We start from the raw sequence: 25,072 nt of genomic DNA on the forward strand, positions 1-25,072 counted from the left end.
CCCTCTTCCTCTTTCCCAGCTGGGAGGAGGTGGGGCCAGTGGGGGCAGCTCCACCCTCTGCCTACCCTGGGGCCTCATTCTGAGAGAGGCTCGGAGAGCAAGCTGGGAGGGAGGGAAAGAAAGGGAGAAAAGGGTGTGAGCTGATGAGTGCTGTGTGCAATTGTGTGAGTGCCAGGCACTGTCTCTCCTGGTGCCCCCGTAGAGAGGCCTGTGCCATGGGCACCGTGGCGACCCAGGACTCACTGCCGCCATGGTGCGGAGAGGAAGAGGGACTTGGGACACCTTTGGAAGGCAGTTTGAAGATACTGGGAGTTTCCAGAGGGGAGGGCACCCTTCTCCATCCCTGCCTGTGGCTTTGGCTCCCCTGCTCACTTCTGAGCACCACACGTGAGTTGGGGAGGGGTTGTTGAAACATTTCAGTTCCTGACCCCCACAGGCCTCCCTTCCATCCAGGCCTCTTCAGGCCCAGTCTGTTTTGTTTCCATCTCTCTATCCCAGTCTCTCCCCAGTCTCTGTCTCTCTCTCTGTTTTTCTCAGCAGTCCTCCAGGCCTCCCTGCCTCCCTCTCTCTCTCTTCCTCTATCCTGGCTGGGAGGGGGCGGGGCCAGCAGGGGTAGCTCCACCCTCTGCCCACCCTCTCTTCAGGCCCAGTCTGTTTTGTTTCCATCTCTCCATCCCAGTCTCTCCTGGGGCCTCATTCTCAGAGAGGCTCCAAGAGCAAGCTGGGAGGGAGGAAATAAAGGGATAAAAAGCTGTGAGCTGGTGGGCGCTGTGTGTGTCTGTGCGTGTGTGCCGTTGTGAGTGTGAGTGCCGGCCCCGCCTCCACTGGCCCCATCCCAGCTGCCACAAGTCCCCACCCACCAGAGCCTGCTACCTGGGCGTTAGGTCGAGCCTTCGGTCATTTTGGATGTGACGGACCCTCTTTATTTACTTATTTATATATATATATATATATATATTAGAGGCCTGGTGCATGAAATTCGTGCACAGCAGGGGGTGTCCCTTAGCCTGGCCTGCACCCTCTCCAATCTGGGACCCCTCACAGGATGTCCGACTGCCGGTTTAGGCCTGACTAAACCGGCAGTCGGACATCCCTCTTGCAAAAGGGACGGCTGGCTCCAAATTGCTCGTTGCTGGCTGGCTGGCTTAACACCATTTTTTTTTTGGGGTAAAGGGCCCACTAACGGGCCCCCTTGGCTGATCGCCCCCTAACTGGTCCCCTGCTGGCTGGTGCCCCTAACTGGCCCCCTGCCAGCCTGGCACCCCCTAACTGCCCCCCTGCTGGCCTGGGACCCCCAAACTGACCCCTGCTGGCCTGGCACCCCCAAACTGACCCCTGCCGGCCTGGCCGCCACCAAACTGCCCCCCTTCTGGCCTGGTCGCCCCATAACTGTCCCCCTACCGGCCTGGTCCCCCCCTAACTACTCCTCTGCTGGCCTGGTCCCCCCCTAACTACTCCTCTGCTGGCCTGGTCGCCCCCTAACTGCCCCCTGCCAGCCCGGTTGTCCCCTAACTGTCCGGAAGATGTCCGGTCGACCCAGTCTAATTAGCATATTTTCCTTTTATTAGTATAGATTATTTTGAGAGAATCAATTTGTTGTTCTACTTATTTACCCATTCATTGGTTGCTTCTTACATGTGCCCTGACTAGGGATCAAACCTACAACCTTGGTGTATTGGGATGACACTCTAACCAACTGAGCTACCTGGCCAGGCCAAGACAAGTAGATTCTTGCACCCACCTGTCAAATTCTAAGTTTATATAGAGGCCTTAACTGGGCTCAGTCACATATACCTTACAGATGGTCTCAACACATTTCTCTCTCAGGCTATGTCCTTAAAAATGGCTCCACTGTAGGAATGTTGGGTAGAACATATATTCCAAGGACAGGGGAGGAAGTGAGGATTGCCCAGGTCCAGTTCTAAGCTCACCTGGTGGTTAAGTCATCTCCATTACTTCCTCAAACAGGGAATCATCGGTTGGCCCTCCAACTTGTGACCTACACTTTAAAACTTTCACTCCCACACGGAATAGGCTGTATTCAGCATACTGTTTTAAAGCTGGATTTCCTTAGATTATATTACATTTTGGCTTTTTTGATGAATTAGAAGGTGGATTTTATTAACTACATGGGCACTATCCACTCAAACTATTTGAATGACTAAGTTTTCATTAATGTTTCCTATAATATGCTCCCTTGACTTACATTTGTTTTACTTTAGAATTCTGTGTTTCTGTTTTCCTCCTTATATGGAACTACCAAATATTCTAAGACTTAAAAAGTCATTTTCCTATTATGTAATCTTTTATCCAAAGGGATAGAAATTTCTAATCATTTTTCTATGCGACCTTCCACTCAACATATCCATCTACTCACAGTAGAAATTGTGGGATAAATGTAAAGACTTGCTGTCTCCAGTTTAAATAATATTTTTAATCCATGTAAAATATTTTCATATTAACTACATTCTTATAGTTTAAAAATGAAGACAATGTGAAAGAATAAACCCTAAATTTTCTAGGTTTACATAAAAATATTCATATTCATGGATAAAATACCATGACATTTTTAATGTTTTGTTATCTCTTGTACATAAATAGTTGCAAAAGGACCAATCCGACAAAGCCAATGGATTGCATAATTATAAACAGAAATTTAGAGACAGACTCATAGATAGAGAGCAGGCTGACATCTGTCAGGAAAGGGGTTGTCGGCTGGGGGATAGTGGAGGGATTGAGCAAAATAGAAAAAAATAAGGAAAAACTCATTGACATGGACAACAGTATGGTGATTGCGGGGGAGGGGAGGTGGAGGAGGATATGGAGGGGTATAAATGGTGATGATGGAGACTTGACTTGGGGTGGTGAACACACAATACAGTGCTGTAGAATTGTGCACCTGAAACCTGTGTAATTTTGTTAACCAGTGTCATCCCAGTACATTCAATAAAAAAGAAAACAATGTTTGTAGCATAAAACAAAAAAATAAAACAAATTAATGTTTGTAAACATGAAAAATTAGCAATGTAATATTAAACTCAGTTACTTGAAAAGATAGAAGTCAATGACCACTTTTACAATTAAATTTTGAAAACCAAAATTTAAAAATTATTAGCTTCATTTATTACAAAGCATATGACTCTTAATTTTAGAGCTAATAATTTTTAAATAATTCCTAATTTTTAATGTCATCTATTGAGATTTTTTAATATAAAAAACCACAATAAAAAAAGGACCAAAAAACGCATATTAGAGAAACTTTATAAATTAGCAAAGCTTTCAATGTATATGTCTATATACATATATACAAATTAAATATTTGTCTGTATTGACATATACATTGTCAATATTTGTCAGTGACAAATATACCGGCTGCTCATGAGGAAATATGCACAGGTATGCATATCCATGGATATGCTATTGGAGAGTCTACTTTTGGTTTCCAGATGCAAAGTCCTAAGCATTACAAATCCCTCCATTAGCACTTCTAACTATGTGCACGTTCCTACTTCCTCCTAAAAGGTATACTGTAACTACTCAAGTGTGTCTTTTCAAAATAAAAACTGATTAGATCACCCTAAAATTTAAAAACTAACACTCTACATTAGGCATATTCACTGGAACTCAACATTTTAATCATAAAAAGCAAATTTAAGAAAAACTTACATATTTAAATCGTAATCTGCACATCAGATTATTTAAATGTGTCATCAGAATTCACTGATAAAATAAAAAATGATAAGATATTATATTTTAGGTTTACCTAAAATATAAATTAAGGCATAAGAAAAGCTATGAGACCACAATATATATGGAAAATTGACCACTGAAAAATGCAAATAATTCATACAATATAGTATAAACTTTAATATATAAATTAGATATCATTTCATCAGCTGTTTGTTAGTCACATCAGTCTAAACTTTACATTACATAGTAAAATATTAAAAAGCTAGAAAACATCATTGCAATATAGATTCAATATGGGAAAATACATATTTGTGGCTTTATACACAATTTCAATTAATCCATTCTATACAATAGTTTTTCAAAATATAAATGGCACTTTACATGCGATAGGACATACCAGGTTGGATGTCCTACTATATTTTAATATACAGAAAAGTAAAGAGAAAACATCCTTTAAACAAGACAGTTACATAGCAGAGGTGGAATGTAAAACAAGATTTTGCCTTAATACAATCTTGAATAAGATTAAAGAAATATAAGGACAATTTCTACTACTTTCAGTTAGCATTCTTTAAAATGAAGGCTACTGTGATTTTCTATTTTCTAAGTGTATCACAAACTGAGAAAACATAAAAGGGAAAAGGGGCAGGGGAGAAAACCTGATTCTTGATGAATTTTAAACAGCCCTGCCCATGAACTGCCTTGAGGCTGCTTTTCTGTTGACATTTCCTAAATTACTTCTGCCACTCGGACTGTGCATCAGCAGTCAGATGAGCTTTCCAGACTCCACTATGCCATTGTGTAGCCATAGCTGCCACAATGCAGTGCCACAAGAAGTCTGTCCTTGAGTATTTCTTTACTTGGGTATTCAGGTAACTTGAGCATGTTGATGCTTTAAAAGTAAAATATACCACCATTAAATAGAAAAACTGTAAAATTTCGAATTGTTTTGTCTAGCAATGAAAACTATGAAAATTAACATAAAACCACCCTCTCAAATTTGCATTCAAATTGGAAAACCCTGAAGTAGTATTTAAAAGATAAAAACAAAAGCAAAAAAAAACCCTGCTGCATTGTAGTTTTCATTAGCCTGCAAATGTAGTGGAAGAAAATAAGTTCCTTTCAGCCAAAAATAAGCAAGAACAATTTAATTTGAAATGATGGTGTAATTTAGTGATACTATGACAATTTAACTTTAATGCTGGTTGAACAATATTCACTTAAATTATAGTTTCCTCAAACATATTCCTTACCAAAAAAGGGGAAAGCAAGGAACTATGTCAGTGATGGCGAACCTTTTGAGCTCGGCGTGTCAGCATTTTGAAAAACCCTAACTTAACTCTGGTGCCGTGTCACATATAGAAATTTTTTGATATTTGCAACCATAGTAAACCAAAGACTTATATTTTTGATATTTATTTTATATATTTAAATGCCATTTAACAAAGAAAAATCAACCAAAAAAATGAGTTTGCGTGTCACCTCTGACATGCATGTCATAGGTTCGCCATCACTGAACTATGTAGCTATTTATTTGTCAGTGATTCCAAAATGCTGATAGAGATCACTGTTGAGATTTATTTCCTCTTTTTGTAGAAATGCAGTAGTTAGACTTTTGATCACTCAAAATTAATCAAAACTTCAAAATGCATTTAAATAAAAAAAATTTAACATACCATGTGCTTGAAGTCGGTAGAAGATTTGGAGTATATGGCACAGCAGCGATTGTAAAGTTTTGCAATCCACTTCCACCCATGATATTAGCAAATCCACCATGTGGGACCCTGGAACTAACAGTTCATATCTTAATATGTTGCAATCATTAAAGAAAAATCTTTGTTATAGATATATAGGGTAAGAAAGTATTCAACTCTAGGTCACTGACAAAATAATCCTTTTGAATCTGCAGCACTCCAACTTATTACTAAAAGTCACCATGTGGCCAGTTATCCAGCTTCCATGGAGACACCCCTCCACATTTCTATAAGCTGTACTATGCTTTCAATTAGCCACAGCACATAGCTCTACTATTCATTTAGCATACTGTTAGGGGCAGAAATAGAATATATTGGGGATCAGCTACAATTATAACAAACATTAATCATGCTCTGTTAACCATGATGGTTCTGTTCTGATTAGAGAAAGCACATTCTAACCTGGCTGAGAGTTGTACACCTTGGGACATACCATTGGAATGCAGTCTGTCCTCCTAGTGAGAACTGCCTATCATTAGGGAAAGATTTACAACCTCATGGCACCTAGTCCTAGAGGCACTTGCTCTTTACAACCCCCCGGCCCCTATTACCTGTAATCTGGTCCCAGGGCACCCAGTAACTCCCCCCCAGCCCACATGACTTGTAACCTGTACTGATTATCCCATGCCCACTTTCCTATACCTGTAATTCCTACTTCCCCACATAATCTTATCCTTCTACCCAATATAAGCAGCTGGCTTATGGTAGGGTACAGAACAGATTTTTGTGGATGACCTGTTGCTCTCCCATACTGCCGGCATCATTGTAAAGAACGCTCATGTGTGATTCAACCCTGTCTCTGCTTAATTGGCTGAAGTAGCGACAGGCAGCCCGGACCCCTTGGTTGTCCGGTTACAATACTGCACGTACAATTATTTTATTTCATGTGTGTCTCTACTAAACTGGGACTGATTTGAGGGCCCAAGTATGTTATATTTGTATTTGTATCCCTGGGGTTAGCAAAATGATTGGTATCTAGTAGACATTCACTAAGTATCTGCTGAATAAATAAATGTTTGTTTGATTAATTAAAGCAACAGAGGATCTTAACATATAATCCAAATAATTTCCCGTTTGAAAAGTATCTGGGGTCAAAAGGATTTTGTTTTGTTTTTCACAGTGGAAATACTATAAAATTCTTCACATTTCTCTTTCCAAAGATTCACAATATCAGATGTTGTTTTTTAATGTCACCTAACATAGTCAAACCACAGGAAGGCTAACACAATATGTATAAACACCACCAGAAAATTTAATCTTGTGTACATGGCTGTAGAGGATGTACTTACAACTTCTCAGATTCTATTGTTTACATTTGAAAGAAAATTAGTATTTCAAATTAGCCTTTATACATATAAATATATATAAATATATATACACACACACACATATATCATGATTAAACAAACTGATCCTGGAATAAACTTTATTGTTTTTAAAATGAGATGTTCTAGTGCTTTTTGGATAAATTAGAATAATGGTAAGCATTTAACATATAGGTGTCAATGCATACTCAAAGACAGCAGACTAATATTAAAAATGTTTTCTAACATGATTCATAGTACAAACCATAATTCAGTTCATTTAAAAACACTGTTGAAACGTGAATAACCAAAACAGCTTGAAAAAAAAGAACAAAGTCAGAGGGCTTACACTTCCTGATTTCAAAACTTACACTACAAAGCTACAATAATCAAAACAGTGTGGAACTGGCATAAAGACAGATGACATAAACCAATGAAATAATATAGAGAACCCCAAAATAAGACTTCACATATATGGATATGGCCAAATGATTTTCAACAAGTGTGCTAAGAATATTCAATGGGAAAAAGTCAGTCTTTTCAATAAACTGTGCTGAGAAAACTGGTTATCTACCACAGAAAAAAATGAACACCACTTACAAAATTTAACTCAAAATGAATCAAAGACCTAAACTTCAGAGCTAAAATTACAAAATATTTATAAGAAAATATTTATAAGAAAATATAGGGAGAAAGCTTCATGACACTGGATTTACTAATGACTGCTTGGATGTGACACCAAAAGCACAGGCAACAAAAGACAAGTACATAAATTGGACTTCATCAAAGTTAAAAACTTATATGCCAAAGGATACCAGGAATAGAGTAAAAACGTAACACAAAATAGGTGAAAATATTTTCAAATCATAAGTCATAAGGAATTAACATCCAAAAAATATAAAAAACTCCAACTCAACAACAGCAACGAAAACCAGTTAAAAATAAGGAAAGGACTTGAATAGACAGTTCTCCAAAGAAGATACATAAATGGCCTATAAGCAGATGAAAAAGACGCTTAATCCAAATCATTTGTCATTAGGGAAATGAAATCAAAACCACAATGAGGTAACTTCTTCATACACATTAGGATGACTATTAATAAAACAAAAACCACCAACCCCTACCTCAAAAAAAAGAAAAAAGAAAAGAAAAGACCAAGTATTGGAAAGGACATGCAGAAATTAAAACCCTTAGGCATTATTGGTGAGAATGTAAAATGGTGCAGCCACTCTGGAAAACAGCCTGGCAGGTTCTAAAAAATGAAACATAGAATTACAGTATATATCCAAAAGAACTGAAAGCAGAGAATCAATGAGATATTTGAACATCCATGTTCACAGCAGTATCACTCACAAGAGCCAAAATGTGGATGCAACCCAAGTGACCTCCATGGGTGAAAAGATAAGCAAAATGTGGTATATATACACAATGAAATATTATTTAGTCTTCAAAAGGAAATTCTGACATTTGCTAATACAGATGAACCTTGAGGACATTATGGTAAGTGAAATAAGCCAGTAACAAAAAGACAAACAATGTATGGTTCCACTTAGATGAGGTACCTAGAAGATTCAAATCCATAAAGACTGACAGGAGAACAATGGTTGTCAGGGGCTAGGAGAGTAGGAATAGACAGTTAGTGTTTATTGGGTAAAGTATTAACTGAGGAAGATAAAAATTTGGGAGATGGATGGTGGTGATGGTTGCACAATGTAAATGTACTTAATGTTACAGAAGTATACACTTAAAAATGCAAGCCCGACAGTGTTGCTCAGTGGTTGAGCATCAACCCATGAACCAAGAGGTCACTGGTTGGATTCCAGTCAGGGCACATACCCAGGCTGCAGGCTCGATCCCCAGTAGGGGGCATGTAGGAGGCAGCCAATGGATGATGTTGCTCTCTCATCAATGTTTCTCTCTTTAGCCCTCTCCTTTCCTCTCTCTCTAAAAATCAATAAAAACACATTTAAAACTGGTAAATGTTATGTATTTTTTAGCACACACACTATAAAAACTGTTAAAAAATGAACCAAATTGAAATCATGGATATGTATGTACTCCCGGGGAAAAAATTAGCAATCACTATATATGAATCTCTGAAAACAGCCATTTTCTTTTCTAGCTGGGAAGCAGTTTGGTTGCTATTAAATGTTTTCCTGATGAAATGCCTGAGCTTACCTTCGAGGTCTAAGTGAATATTAAAAGTATGTGTGGGTCTTACTAATAAAATGCTAATGCATGAGCAATTCCTACTTAGGGCAAAAGACTATCTGAAGAAGACATGAATATGTCTGTCAACTGAAATAAAATTCAACTTAAGTTAATCTATGCATATTAACCTTTGCCTAAAAAAATTAACGAAGGCAACCAAAAATGAAAAGGGATCAAAAAAACCAAACTGTTCTCAATTTCCTATAGAGGCAGAATTTAAAAAACAAGTATAACACTGTATCAGGACAAGATGAGAAAACGAGCCTTGACACTTATTCTTACACAAATTGTAACAGTATTTCATTATCAGGGTAATTAAGCTAATGTCTTCATATACCTAAATTTTGAAAAGTAAGCTTTAAAAAAACCAAAGATTTTACAATTTTGATAGAATAAAAGGCCCTCTCTCATTCCCTGCTAATCTGAAAACTGATATCTTTCTGAAGGATAAATGAGCAATATGTAACAAGGTTATAAAAATGAATATACCTTCTATATAAAAATTTCCCTTCTAAAAATTTATCCTATATAAATAATGTAGGATTTTGGCCCACCAAGTATGTAGCACAAAAATTCCTTATTTCTGCAGCCTTATTCATAAATGAGGAAATTTGGCAATAAAGGAGAATATCAATTAAAGGAGGTCCATAAATTGAAGAGTTAGGCAGCCATTTAAAAATTATATCTATAAATGGAATAATTTTTAGTGATATATTGAAAAATTCAAGTTATAAAACTGGGACAATGTCTTTAAAAAGCAAAAATTTATATATGTGAGAAACATTCTGGAAGAATAACGACAATGTTAACAGTGATTATCTCCAGTGATTGAGCTTAGAGTGACTTTTTAAAATTTGATTTGCCTAACCTTCCTACACAGAAAATGTAATTTTTATTAAATTATTTTCATTAAGTTACGCAATCACAGGGTATTTCTTGGCATGAAGAAGCCACTAAAAAAGCAAAACCCCAAAAACTTAACAAGGTTTTCTTTCATAGCTGTAGTCTACAATCTGAATATTTATGTTTTATTTTATTCTTTAAAATTAAACATATGGTGGGACTCCAACTATTTTCCTAATCATATAGTTAAAAGACTAAGAAAATAAAGTAAAATGTTAATAGCATTATCTATGTGGTGGAATTACTTAATAGGATTTTCATTTTGTTCTAGCTATATTCTCCATTTTCTAAACTTTTATAATGCTTATATACTAGTTTAAAAATAAGACAATGGTGTACCCGGCCAGTGTTGCTCAATGGTTGAGCACTGACCCAAGAACCAGGAGATCATGGTTTGATTCCGGTTAGGACACATGCCTGGGTTGTGGGCTTGATCCCCAGTAGGGGGCATATGTGAGGTGGTCAATCCAACATTCTATCTTATCATTAATGTTTCTCTCTCTCTCCCCCTCTCTGAAATCAATAAAAACATATTTTTAAAAAATAAGACAACAGTGAATCTTAAATTACATACATATATCTTATATAGATACACACTCAAAATTATGTTTTTAAAAAAGCAAAAAAAACTCTGGCTGGGTAGCGCAGTTGGTTGGGGCATCGTCCCATACAACAAAAGACTGTGGGCTAGATTCCCAGTCACTTAAAAAATCTATACTAATAAAAGCCTAGGTGGCCCTTGCGCCCTCACGTCATCACAAGATGGCCGCCCCATGTCATCACAAGATGGCCGCTCCCCACGTTGTCACAAGATGGCCACCCCCACATCGTCACAAGATGGCTGCCACAAAGACGGCTGCCCCCCACGTCATCACAAGATGGCCACCCCCTACGTCGTCACAAGATGGCCACCATAAGATGGCCAGCAGGGGAGGGCAGTTGGGGGCAACCAGGCCAGCAGGGGAGGGCAGTTGGGGGCGACCAGGCCGGCAGGGGAGGGCAGTTGGGGGTGATCAGGCCGCCAGGGGAGGGCAGTTGGGGGCCATCGGGCTGGCAGTTGGGGGCCATCGAGCCGGCAGGGGAGGGCAGTTGGAGGCGATTGGGCTGGCAGGGGAGCAGTTAGGCGTTAATTAGGCCAGCAGGGGAGCGGTTAGGGGGCGATCAGGCTGGCAGGGGAGCGGTTAGGGGGCGATCAGGTTGGCAGGCAGTAACGGTCAGGGGCAATCAGGCAGGCAGAGAGGCGAGTGGTTAGGAGCCAGCAGTCCCGGATTGTGAGAGGGTGCAGGCTGGGCTGAGGACACCCCCCACCCCCGCACAAATTTCATGCACCGGGCCTCTAGTAAATAAATAATAAGGCAGAGAAAAAAGGTAAATACATCACATTGTTTATAGTAGTTACTGCTGGCAGAGTGTGATTTTTTTTTATTCTTCTAATTTTCTGTGTGCCAATTTTCCCAGGAGAACTATGCACATTTGTAATAGAACAACTGAACTATATTTTAATAAATAGAAGGAAACAGATAAAATTCTATGTTATAAAGAATAAAAATCGAACCTTTTTTTTTTACATCTTTCAGAAATATAACTTAAAAGAAGTTTTCTAATCTATGATATTTCATTGGTTGCAAAAGAAGACTTTTCAAAGAAGTGTGGTATCATAATTATTCTTAGGACATGTATCTTAACATTTAAAGTAAAGTTTTATAAGAATTGGAGAAAAACTGCTGTGTATGGGTATTATATGTGTTGTGGTGTGCACGTGTGTGTGTGTGTGTGTGTGTGTGTGTGTGTGTGTGTTGCCCAGCACACACAAATATTAAAAATCTGGCTACTACTATTGACCAATCTGCAGAATTTTAAACACACATTTATTGACCACTACTATATATGTTTTATTTTAAATGCTTAAATAAATCTTTGTTTAATATCATAAAAGTGGAAAGGGAGATAAGAAACTGACAATTCAGAGTAATAATTCATGTTGGTTGTTTATCTCTAAGCCATTAGAAATGGAATACATTAAATTACTTTCCCATTATCATAAAAACACTTCCTACCTGCCAGTAACAAACTGCAGGAGAAGAACTCTCTCCTCTGGAGTAATATCTTCCACAACTTCCCAGAACCACTGACAAAATGAGAACAAAAAACGTAGCTCACATTTCAGAGCAATCGTAGACTTAATACCAAGAAGTATGCAGCATTCATAAAGCACATGTGATTCTAAGAAACTCATTTATCAAAAATTATTTCATACCAAGCTTTCATATGCAATTCCCATAAGAAGAATTTAGAGGAAAACTTTATTCGTTAATTAAGGTAGGTTTTCATCCAATAGTGCTGAAAAGCTTACAAAATTAAATGGTATAACTTAACTTCATTCTAAGCTCTAGAGAAATTTTACCTGAATAACTGGATCTTGTCTTTCATAGCCACTAGTGTATTCTGTATTTTTTATCCAATCACTCACATCAATTTCTGGCATGCCAGAAAGCAGTAGCTCCTTTGGGGAAGAAGAAAAATATTTCATTATTCTTCTTTGGGGGAAAAAACACACAAACCTATTACATTTAAAGAGTAAATTTGCCTTAATTAGAAACTAATTCCATGTAAAAGCGATTTATTTTTGTGACAGTGTCTGCATGTCATCAATAACAAGTACTACATGGGAGAGAACCCTTGATACCGATGATCTCAAATACTGTAGGCTGTGCAGATGTCTCTACATTGATATAATTTAATTAAAACATAAGGAGACAATACTTGATGTTTATAGATAAACACTTATGCAGCAACAGCTTATATGTGCAATACTTTTATGAACATTATCTTTATGGTTATTTTTATTTTATGAATTTGTTAAATTATATAAAGAACCATTTTCTCAATATGAAAGTAACAACAACAAACACCTGAATAAATCCTGGATTAAGCAAAGGAAAACATCATCAAAAAATCCTAATCATTAGGAAAAGGAAAGTAATAAAATAAAAATGTATTTAAAAAAAAAAAGATTCAGGCCTTTGCAGAACTATTCTGGAATAATTCAGATCTTTAATGTCAACTTTCCCCAAGGTGAGAAAAAAAATGCAATTTCCTAATGACTTTGGTAGCCTCCTTTTTCCCAGAAAGATCATCAAATAAACAAAATAGCAATCAAATAACTACAAAATGAAATAAAGAATGGCAAAAGTATTTACCATTATGTTTTCCAAGAGAAAAGAAAACATGAAAAAGAGCTTGTCCACACCTCTGAATCACAGTTGGGCTTATTTACAGAGACAGGTGAGGCAATAACCAGCCTACACTTAACTAAACCACGGACAAGCTGGAACAGCAGGATGTGTTATTACAGAGACATCAATGCAATGTGGTTCAAAATCACGTTTCCTACAGCAACTACTCGTAATATATACCAGACTAGTACAGAGTGTACTTTGAAGGTTAATGAAAGTTAGTATAAGGTGGTGTCTGAGAACTCTTGGGTGTTTCTGAGATCTATTCAAGGAGTCTGCAAGGTTCTCTCTTTTCCAACTTATCTAAGGCTGGATTTTCTCCATACAGTTCAACCAAACAACATATCACAGCAGATAATGTGCAGATGCAGATTCATGAGTACCCATTGTCTTCTATTAAGCCAGACATTAAACTTGCAAAAATATAAAATAATGCCACTCTTCCCATTATTTTTGTTTCATTCTGGAAAATAGTTTTCAATTTTAAAATTTTTTGTTAATAGGCAATAAATTATTTTTATATGAATTAATAAATTATTTTACACTTCTGTTTTAACTTCAAATACAATAAACATCAATTAATATAACTCAAACAAAAAGGCTTTTGTCGTAAGGAGGTCCTAAGACCTTTTGTTTGAGAACTGCTAGTTACGTTCTCCTTATGATGGCATTATAAAATAATTTGACTAGCCCTAGCCAGTTCGGCTCAGTGATAGAGCATCAGCCTGCAGACCAAAGGGTCCCAGGTTTGATTCCGGTCAAAGGCACATGCCCAGGTTTGTGGGCTTGGTCCCCATTGGCGGCCTGTAGGAGGCAGCCAATGCATGATTCTCTCTCATCATGGATGTTTCTATCTCTCTCTCCCTCTCCCTTCCTCTCTGAAATCAATAAAAATATTAAAAAATATATACTTTGACTATATAAAGGTGTTCTGTTAGTATCCATTTATGAGCCACAAATAGAGTCTCCACTTTTCTTTGCACTGTTCTGTGCCCTAGGAGGCTGATCCTGGCACACTAGCTCTCTTGTCTGCTGGCTTCAGGTTGGGTTCCACCACAGAACAGGCAGAGGCCTGGAGGTGAGAGCACTTTCCGCTCCCTCCCTGCTTTAGCACCTCTTTCCAGTAGCCATGTCTCCTCATCACAGGGCTTCTTACAATAACTCCCCCACCTGTCTCTTCAATTCCAGAGGTGATAAAGACTTTCCACTGCAGCTAGTCTCTGGATGTCTCACCAAATCTTATTTATTCTTAACACTGCCTGCACCTCTATAATAGTCCCTTTGTTAACGCTCCTTTATTTAAACCATCTGGGGAAATTGGGTTTTGTGGCAGGACCTTGAAACAGACCTGTCAAAGGGAGGGAGAATGAATTTTACGCATGTCTTAAATATGAGCTTAATCTTCTTTCCTTCTAAGCTAAAGTAAGCTTTTAATAATATTAAGTATGCTTTCATTGCCAATAATTATGAATAAAAATGACTGAGGCTTTATTATCTTAAGATTTTGAGCTATTTCATGAAAATCATGTTATAACTTTTTATGAAGAGAATGAAAGATCTTTATTATTCTATTTAACACTGTACTTCCCAAATAATCTTACCATCTAAATCAGTTCAACTTAGTTTTAAGGCCAGAGTCTAAAACACACCAGGAATCCTAACCTAACTTCTAATATAAGCACAATTGAAAATTTATCAGTAGCAGACCTAAATGTGAAAGACAAAGGAATAAAGTTTTTAGAAGAAATTATAGGAAAATACCTTCATGGTCTTGGAATAAGAAACAATTTCTTAAAAGGATACAAGAAGCTCCATTCATTTAAAAAAAATAAAAAAGATAAACTGAACTGTGCTAAAACTAAAAACTTTATTAACTAAGACCCAAAGTGGAATACATATATCTAATAAAGACTCCTATAAAGAATATATAAAGAATCCTAGGGATCAGTAACAAAGAAAATAGAAAACACAATAGAAAAAATGGACAAATTACTTTAACACTTCAAAACCAGAGTACACAAACAGCTAATAAACATATCAAACACACTCAATTTCATTGATCATTAGGGAAATGCAAATTAAAATCATGATGAAATACCACTACCAATCCACCAAAATGGTAAAAATGCAAAATCAAGTTATCAAATGCCTGTGAAGAATGGGAACACCCAGAACTTCCAGACCTGGTGGTGAGGGTGTAACTTGACACACCACTTTGGAAAACTATTTGCTAGTATCTATTGTAATGTAATAAATACCCACCATATATGGCAGCAATTCTACTCCAAGGTATATAACACAGAGATTGCATGCATATTTCTCCTAAAGACATGTACTAGAATGTATGTAGCAGCACTATTTCAAATAGTCTAAAACTAAAAAGTACTTACCAAATGTTTAAGAGGAGAAAAGATAAAACAGTATCCTGACACAATGAAATACCTACCATAAAGCAATGAAAATGAACAATTTACACTGCATGCAACGACAGTATAACTCTCACAAACAAAAAGCCCAGCCAAAGGAGTCAGATATATTCTAGGTGATTATTTCATTTATATTAAATTAAAAAACGGGCAACCTAACCTATGATATTAAAAGTTAGGAGAGTGGTTGTCCATGACTGGGGATAGTTAGTGAAAGGGGACATGAAAGGGGCATCTGGGGCACTAGGATCTGTCAATTTCTTAATCTGGGTGCTGTTTTCACGGGTGTAGTCAGCTTATGAAAATGTATCAAACTATACATTTATAATGCATGTACTTTTCTCTATGTATACTGTAATTCAATAAGTTTCACAGAATTTATAAGTATCAGTAAATTATGAGGCAAAGTTTTTGTCAATGGTTTATGTTGTTGCTATTGGTTTTTAACACCATAGGTCCAAGAAATAATGTAATTCTCTGTTTAACAGTTCATAAGTACTCCTCCATTTTTAAATGCTAAAAGTAACTTTTATGGTTATGCTAAAACTAGACAAGTCTATGCTAAACAAAACCATTAATCCTAAACCTAAAAACAGAACCAAAAAAACTCAAAACTGGGTTTTTTGTGTTTTTTCTGTTTTTTTGATTTGAGAAATCGATTTGTGGGGATCCAACCTTGGCGTTATCAGGACAATGCTCTAACAACTGAGCGACCTGGCCTGGGCCTCAAAACTGATATTTAATGAAACTAAATCACAAGGGACTTCAAAATTTAATTAGCAAATTCTGTCCACTACTTTACTAAGATACACCATGAGTGAAAAAAAATTGAGAATTGTGGTATATGTGTAAAATTAAAGGTATACACCATTGCACTTATTCATGTATTAAAATGAAGGGCATAGGGTAAAACTAATTTTATGAAACAGAATAAAACCAAAGGATACTTTGTAGGAAACTGATATAGGGTTAAGCCTTGGACTGACCTGTTGGCAAAGTCACAAACAAGTCCCAGCTTAGACACAGTCCTCTTAGCATAATTAGGCTTGACCTTATAACACTCCCTAGATCTTATCTGGGAAGCTAATGGGCTGAGGAAGTGCAGGAAGTGTAACCATGGTCAAAACAAGTGAAACTCACAAGAACTGTGTAACTATGGTAACCACTACCTTGTTTACCTCTCACTATAAAAAGCTTGGTGAGGCCTGAGCACAATGGAAGTCCTTCTCCTTGAGTTGGACTTGCCCGCCTGGTCCCCCAATATTTCCAAATTATCTCGTGTCTTTTCTCTTTCATTTGTGTGCGGCTCCTCTACCAGACCCGAACCCTGAACCACGCAGGACATGGAGGGAAACACTTACGACAATACTTCCCATTGACCTAAAATTTAATTTTCCAAATTATACTTTTTAAAAATGATACTCTATTTACAATACTGTGTTTTATTAAGAAATTAGAAACTTAGAGAGTTTGGAAACAATTTAGTACCAAAAATAAAAGAGAAAAAGGAAATAAGGGAAAATGCAGACATAAATCATATAATAGCAGAAATCCCATTGGATCACAGTAAAAGGCAGACAAATTAAATATAATAAAACATTCATTAGAGAATGGGGGCTAGCAAAGAGAGTGGCCTTCACAGAGTTTTGAAATGGAAAATTATAAAATTATATATATGATGAAATAAGAAGCTGAAAAGAAAACCCAATTATAACAAGAAAAAACTTAATCAAAAGTCTTCTCTTTGGAAGTATGAGAAGTTTATATTGGTATTCTTTTTTACCACAGATGGCCAAATAAAAAAATTCAGAAATATGGAATTTTGTTTTTGGGATGACTGACCCTCAGCTTCTTCCATGTACAGTACTTTGGAAACAATATTCCATTTTTATCACCACTGCATTCCATTTCACATTAAGGAATTGCTAATATGGTTATTAAGCTTAAGAGAAGCACAATCACAAATGTTGTAACAAATCTCTAAACATGAATATTAAACCATATGTCTTATACATTATTCCATGCACCTCAGTACTCCAAAATTATTTTGAGTTACATCGACTGGAGTTTTGTATTGTTGTGTTGCGATAAAGGAGCTGATGTTTTTCCTTACCAACTCAAATTCATCAAACAGCTGTATGAGGGAAGGTGGAATGAACATATGAAAGCCTTGGAGAAAAGCATTGATCTGAGGTTGAATGGCTCTTGTCATTCGAAGTTCTGTAACAAGCTGGACATACTCCTCCTATTAAAAAAAATAGTTTTCATGATGACTGTTTTTTTAATTCCACACACTTAAGATAATTTTGATATAATCACTTCTCATTTAAGAGGAAAAGATTTAGAATTAAGTTGGCACCAATATTCATACACCTCAGTAAACCAGCACCCTACCATTCACTAAACTGTTTTCTCACACCCTGTCTGTAAAAAGCAGTGCTATCAAGATCAGTGGTCCCACTTCTGGGAGTATATCCTAAGAATCCCTGAACACCAAGCAAAAAGAATATATGCACCCCTATGTTCATGGCAGATTATTTACAATAGCTAAAATCTAGAAATAGCTCAAGCACCCATCAGTAGGTAAGTGGATAAAAAAGCTGTGGCACATTTACACAATGGAATACAATGTGGCCTTGTGAGAATCTATACTAATAATAGACAAATATGTAAATTGACCATCCCTCCACAACACCCACAGCCAATCAGGAGTATGCAAATTAACCCGACAAAGATGGCGGGCCTGCGCCGAGTGGCCGGGGTTGGGGCGGGACACCCGCCGTGTAGCCGGGGTGACGCGGCAGGCGTCTCCGGGACCCCACCCACACCGAGCCTATGGCCAGCGCGCATGCGTGCCGGCGCCGAGTGGCTGGGGTCCCGGGGACACCACTGGAGTGTCCAGTCCTGTCAGCCCGGCCTGGGGGCGGCTGGAGTTCCCAGTCCTTTTGGTTTCTGCAGCCCCTGGACCGGAAGCAGAAACCAAGAGTGCAGGGCGCACCAGGAATTCTGGGAATCATAGTTCTGGTGGCAGCCCCTGGACGGGAAGCGGAAGCCCAGAGCGTGGGGAGCACCAGGAATGCTGGGAATCGTAGTTCTGGTGGCAGACCGCGTTGCGGGATCTCCTAGACACTAGAGCAGCGGTTCTCAACCTGTGGGTCGCGACCCCTTTGGGGGTCAAACGACCCTTTCACAGGGGTTGCCTAAGACCATCCTGCATATCAGATATTTATAATTCATAACAGTAGCAACATTACAGTTATGAAGTAGCAATGAAAATAATTTTATGGTTGGGTCACAACATGAGGAACTGTATTTAAAGGGCCAGAAGGTTGAGAACCACTGCACTAGAGCAAAGTGAGTCTGGAGCAAGTTACTGTTGCGGTGGAGGATGGAAGGAAAGCAAAGGTGAGAGACATAAATAAAGTCAGAGTGTCAAGGAAAAATTAAAAGGAAGATATCCTGCAACTTCTAGGAAATCTCCACCAATGGAGCAAAGAAGAAAAAAAGACCTTTATTATTCTGTGAGTACCAAACCAAACTGGGTTGGGGTCTCAGACAATTCACTCATATGATTGCAAGGACAGACAGAAACTCCCGGATTGGAGAGGGCTCCCCTGAGGGCTCCCAGATTGGAGAGGGTGCAAGTCGGGCTGAGGGAACGACCCTCCACCCCCCCCCCCCCGCTACCCCGTGCACGAATTTTGTGCACCGGGCCCCTAGAATATTGTATATAATCCTCACTTCCCAGTAACAAATACTCTAAACACAAAGGGGAGAAAACCTATTTTGGGACCAACACTTTATTATTTATTTATTTTGGAGGGGCACTAACATGATGCTCTGCTCCCCAGCCCCCAAAAAAATCACAGGCACTGAGTCAGCAAGTTTCTAGTATATACTGGCTATGAATTCTCTGTGTATCTCAGAGCTACAGAAGTGTCAGTGAATTCCTCACAGCTCTCTCCAAACCCCACCTGGCTTCTACTTTCTGGCACAGGGAAAGGTGCCAAAGCTGCCATTTAATCCATTCTTACCGCCAATCCCACTCCCTACCTCCCAAAGGCTTTTTCCACTATATAGGAATTAATCGGTTACTACAAGTTACATACAGACAGTTACTAGAGGAAGACAGAAACATGTATCAAACAATCAAATAGAAACACAGAACTAAATTTCAGGGTCCAATCAAGAAATAATATATAACACACTTCTAAGTGATAACCAGCAGTGAATTCAGCATCAGCACATGATTATCTCAATATTTATGAATGCTCTAAAACTGCTTATTGGACACTACAATTTTTCTACTCCATCCATTCATTAATTATATGTTTAAGATGCTATATGAGATCTCATCTTCCCTTAACAAGAATAGCTTTTATTCAAGAGGTTTTGTTTTTACAATCATAAAGTACTACTCAATAGTTATTGTTCAAGACCTTACTAAATTATGAAGCTTGAAAGTAAAAGATTTGTGAACTGCTCAAGTACACTTAACTTATTTTAATTTGCCATTTTGGTCCATATTTATCAGAATAGTACACATCTCTTATTTATAAATTAATTCTTATTATTTCCCCATACATTTTATTTTTAGAAATTAGTTTTCAGAAGTATAGTAATCTTTGCTCACATGTTATCTTCCATTTCACCCAATACATTTATTTCTATAACTCTGGTTCATAGTTATTAAATATCAATATGTGAACATCAGCTCCTTCAGATACCAGTCTCCATATTAAGGTATTTTAAATGTGAAAACAAACAAACAAATAAAAAAATCCTGGCCAGGTGGATCAGTTGGCTGGAGCATCCATCCAGTCAGGCACATATTGAAGGCAACTGATCAATGTTTCTCTCTCTCACTTCCTTTCTCTATAAATAAATAAATAAATAAATAAATAAATAAATAAAAAAAATACATGTCCTTGGGTGAGGATTAAAAAATAAATAAAAAATGGATCTTGATCTAAATTATTTCTCCATAAAATAATGAAATCCTAGCCATCACAAATCCTCCCATCACAAATCCTCCTGGGTATAGTAAAATAAGTTTTCCAGGTAGTTGAAAGATAATTGTGTTTAACAGTTAAAATCTACAGAAAACAGAAAATAATCTAAATCCAACTGCTTCTAAAATAGTTGTTCTGCCTCCTTAAACAGCACATCTTCAAATAGAGTAACACCATTAACATTTTCTTGATGACACAATTATTACAATGAACATCCACTATTATTATGCACTAACATTTTGACTGCTCATACTGTGCTACAGAAACACACTGGCTGCATTCCCACTACATATGAAGGCAGCCAAGTGATGCACCTCCACACTTTATCCCCTCATAACTACATCAAATATCCATATGCCTTAAAGAAACAGTGGACACACAGATGATAATCAGTCTACAAAATACTGGCAAAAGGAGTTGCATGATTAGCCCCGCCGGCATGGCTCAGTGATTGAGAGTCAACCTATGAACCAGGAGGTCACGGTTCGATTCCCGATCAGGGCACATGCCCTGGTTGCGAGCTCGATCCCCAGAAGGGGGTGTGCAAGAGGCAGCCGATCAATGATTCTCTCTCATCATTGATGTTTCTATTTCTCTCTCTCTCTCTCTCTCTCCCTTCCTCTCTGAAATCAATAAAAATATTTTTAAGAAGAAAAAAAGAGTTGCATGATCAAACATTAAATATATACCAAACCTGATATCTCATTTTTTCTAAGGTATTAAAAGAGATGATATAACTTGGAGGGGCGGGTAAACTTTTATCCCCAACAGATGGCATATTTGCTCTCATGTGAGTTTTTTGCTAATTCTTCGAGGGCATAAAGTGATGCCATAGATATAACTCGAAAAATTAACTATATACAAGAATCTGAGTTAGTGCTGTACTAAAATAGTTATGTTAACATATAGAAAGTTTTCAACTTAGAAAGCCTCAGCATGGAGATAAGAACAACAAAAAGCCCTAACAACTTTTTTCTAGCTTAACCTCTGAGCCTGATAACGGATACAACATAGCTAAGAAAAGTAACTGCAAAGGGAAAAATACCACTAAGATTAAGGAGATGCAACATCTGACCTTAAGTTCCAGTTAAGTTATAGGTCTAGTTACAGAAACATTTTGTTTTAATAATCTCCTAGTCTTCTGAATGTGTGGAATGAATAATATCACCTTTCAGAAATGTTTTTTAAAACCTAACTTCTTTTCAGGCTTTGGACCTAAATCATGTCTTCTTATTAGGGGCGATAGTGATGTTGAAACTTAAAATATTTTTTAAGCTATTTTTCTTCTTGAAAATCTTTTCTACTATTCCTAGGAAAATATTTAAATAAACCATATTTATATAAATAAAAATTAATTTTAATAGTGAAACCAAGATGTTCCTACTAAGTAGACCGATAAACTTGGTCATATTTGTAAAACTGTCTGGAATAATAATTTTTTTTTCCAATTAACAGTTTCAATGCCATTATTATTCTCATAATTCAAATAACTGTTTGAATATAAATCCCTTGGTAATAAAAGCTTCTTTCCTGGGCTTCTCCAATTGATTAGTATTGCTCTGGTATGTAAGAGTTCTCACTGAAAACTTCTCCACCTAGAACTCAAAAGAATCCAGGTAAGAATAAGTAGGTAAAAGAAAAGAGAGGCACTGTAATATTTTCAATCATTTTTCTTTACCAGTATATTCTTATTTTTAAGGTCACATATTAGTTACAAAGATTGATAGTCTGGTAAAAATCCTATTACTTCAGTTTACCTGAAAAAAGTTTAGTCATTGAAAATAGTGATTTCTCAGGTTACCGTTTCATAGAGTTGGTAAAATTTTAGAATATACTAACTAAAAAGCAAAGGAACATATGTTCTTTTTGTAAACAGGAAAATACTAAAGATAGTTTAAAATCCAATCAAATAATACACACAAATATTCAATATGGAGAACTTCAGACTCAAACTATTTTAAAAGTTTTGAATAGTAAAATGATTTCTCATAGTATACTTTTCTGAAGATGAAAATAAGGAATCCACTTTAAGTCAATAATCTATATGCACACACCTGTATTTTATGTGTGCATCAAATGTGTCTGTGTGTGAAATAAATCAAGTGAAACTGGCAATAAAATACAAGGTATTAACCATATGAAAATAAGTGGAGGAAAACATACTAAATTTGTATTTGCAACTTTGTTCATATTCACTAACTTAGTAAGGGAGAGGCTAGCAGTTATACAATCATATAGAACTTGATTTAAATTGAGGGCTCGCCACTTACTAATTTTGAGCCCTTAGACAGTTATTTAACGTCTAAAGAAATATATAGTGTGGATAAAAAGGGGCCACATGCTAACCATGGATAAAAAGGGGCCACATGCTAACCTGACTAGCTCAGGGAAGGCCTGCGTGGCAGCCTTACAAACTCAAGAGACTTAAAGTAACCACAAAGGATGGTCTGAAATTAAAAATTTTTTAACTAAAAATCAATTTATGGTGGGCGCTCATGTACTAGGCTGGTATCTTCCCTGACAAAGGCCAATCTTTACCTTAACTGAGCCTGTCTATTGTCTTTTTGCATCTAGGATAACATCATTGGAATGTCAAAGTAATTTTCCTTTTTCCGAACCCCTCAAAGTACAGACACCGCTCTGGAGACTACAAGTCCCCTCATTGTTACTGAGTTGTCAAGTGTTAACTATCTGCACCCACCTAAATAAAAAAAGTATGTGTCTATCATTTTACTTTTTATCCAATCCCAGAGGTCCACGCCTTTCTGCTTTGCTTACTCCCACCTCCCTAATCTATCACCAATAGATTTCACGTAACCCACTTACATCCCCTCTTTTGACTGTAATGTATAAAACAAGGTGCAAAACTGCCATTCTCCAGAGCATTATCTCAATCTGCTGAGATTCTGCTTCCTGGCGTCTGTCAACAGTTTGGCTCAAATAAACTCACAAAAATTCTTCACAAGTTTGAATGTTTCTTACATTAACAATAATGTCATAGTTACAAGCTCAGGCTTGAAATTTATAGACTGCCTGGGTTCAAATCCTAGCTCCAACACTTATTAACCACGTGATCTGGAGGAAAGCTACTTAAGCCCTTTACCCTTCAGTCTCCTGACCTGTAAAAAAGGATATCTACACTTCACAGGACTATTTAAGTTAATACACATGAAGTACTTTGAACAGTGCCTAACACATAAGCACCTGATAAATGTCAGATGCTTTTAATATTAAAGCTGTTTCCACATTCAATAAATAGAAATAACTATCTCAAAAGGCTGTTATCCTATATAATAAAACCCTAATATGCAAATCAACCGAATGGTGGAACGATAGGACAGCAGGAGGCGGGGCTGGCAAGTGGGCAGCGCCAGGCCAGCAAAGGCGGGTGCCAGTGAGCAGAGGGAGTGGACGGGGATCACGGGGTGGTGGTGACCAGTGGCAGCGGGGCAATGGGGGGCAGGGCTGGCCCCTCACCAGCCAGCACCGGCCCGATTGGCCCGCTGGTCGCCTCCCGCAGAGGGAGGCCAGACTGCGGCTTAGGCCTGCTACATCCCCTAAGGCAGCGGTTCTCAACCTGTGGGTCACCAACCTGTGGGTCACGACCCCTTTGGGGGTTGAACGACGCTTTCACAGGGGTCACCTAAGACCATCGGAAAACACATATATAATTACATATTGTTTTAGTGATTAATCACTATGCTTTAATTATGTTCAATTTGTAACAATGAAAATACATCCTGCATATCAGATATTTACATTACAATTCATAACAGTAGCAAAATTACAGTTATGAAGTAGCAACAAAAATAATTTTATGGCTGGGGTCACCACAACATGAGGAACTGTATTAAAGGGTTGTGGCATTAGGAAAGTTGAGAACCACTGCCCTTAGGGCTCCCAGACTGCAAGAGGGCACAGGCAGGGCTGAGGGACCCCCCAGAGTGCACGAATTTTCGTGCACTGGGCCTCTAGTAGTAAATAGAAATGCAAATGCACGAAGAGCACATCTTAAATACATGAAATATATACCAAGTACTCAATAAGCAGTACCTATTATCACTAGAAAGCAACACTGATGGTAATGAGATTGATGAAGAGGAGGATAGCAACAACAGTCATTCCGGGGGCCAATCCACAAAAGCAGTAGTCATCTTTGAGTTGTTCTCTTTTCACCTTCCCAAACAATTACTAAGTTTCATAAATTCTATATCTTTGAAAGCTATCTTTTTCTCCATCCTCACTGGCACTGGCATAAAATCCCCCATGCATGCTCCACAGACCACTGCCACAACAACCTACCAGCTGATCTGTACTAGCCCATTTCAATCCATTCCTCACACGCCAAGCTGAGTTTATTCGATCATGTGACTCCCCACTATAGCATCTTCAATCATCCCATAGCCTTTGGAATAATGTTCAAATTTCTGATTGTGAATTAAAGTCTTTCAGAATTTGGCCCTTTCTACCTCCCTCAGCTAATCTTTTTCCACTCACTTACTTTGCAATCTAAGCTAAGATGTACAACTCTCACCT

General features: G+C 37.7%; 1 protein-coding gene across 9 annotated transcripts in view; it reads right to left on the minus strand.

The window, feature by feature from the left end:
- Positions 1-3,244: 3,244 nt before the first annotated feature.
- Positions 3,245-25,072, minus strand: part of HACE1 (HECT domain and ankyrin repeat containing E3 ubiquitin protein ligase 1) — an 82,932-nt gene continuing 61,104 nt past the window's right edge. For 6 of the 9 annotated variants that reach the window (XM_023764601.1, XM_023764596.1, XM_023764595.1 and 3 more), the window contains 5 exons: positions 17,638-17,769; positions 12,267-12,365; positions 11,920-11,990; positions 5,367-5,480; positions 4,002-4,582 (listed from right to left, as the gene is read on the minus strand). In XM_023764601.1, coding sequence (XP_023620369.1) covers positions 4,480-4,582; positions 5,367-5,480; positions 11,920-11,990; positions 12,267-12,365; positions 17,638-17,769 — 519 coding nt within the window. In that variant the 3' untranslated portion in view covers positions 4,002-4,479. Of the gene's footprint in view, positions 4,583-5,363; positions 5,495-11,919; positions 11,991-12,266; positions 12,366-17,637; positions 17,770-25,072 lie in introns of those variants that run through there. The other 3 variants (XM_014466440.2, XR_002832203.1, XM_023764597.1) reach the window with 3 other exon arrangements.

Source organism: Myotis lucifugus, unplaced genomic scaffold (genome assembly GCF_000147115.1).
Source record: "Myotis lucifugus unplaced genomic scaffold, Myoluc2.0 scaffold_340, whole genome shotgun sequence".
NCBI lineage: Eukaryota > Metazoa > Chordata > Mammalia > Chiroptera > Vespertilionidae > Myotis > Myotis lucifugus.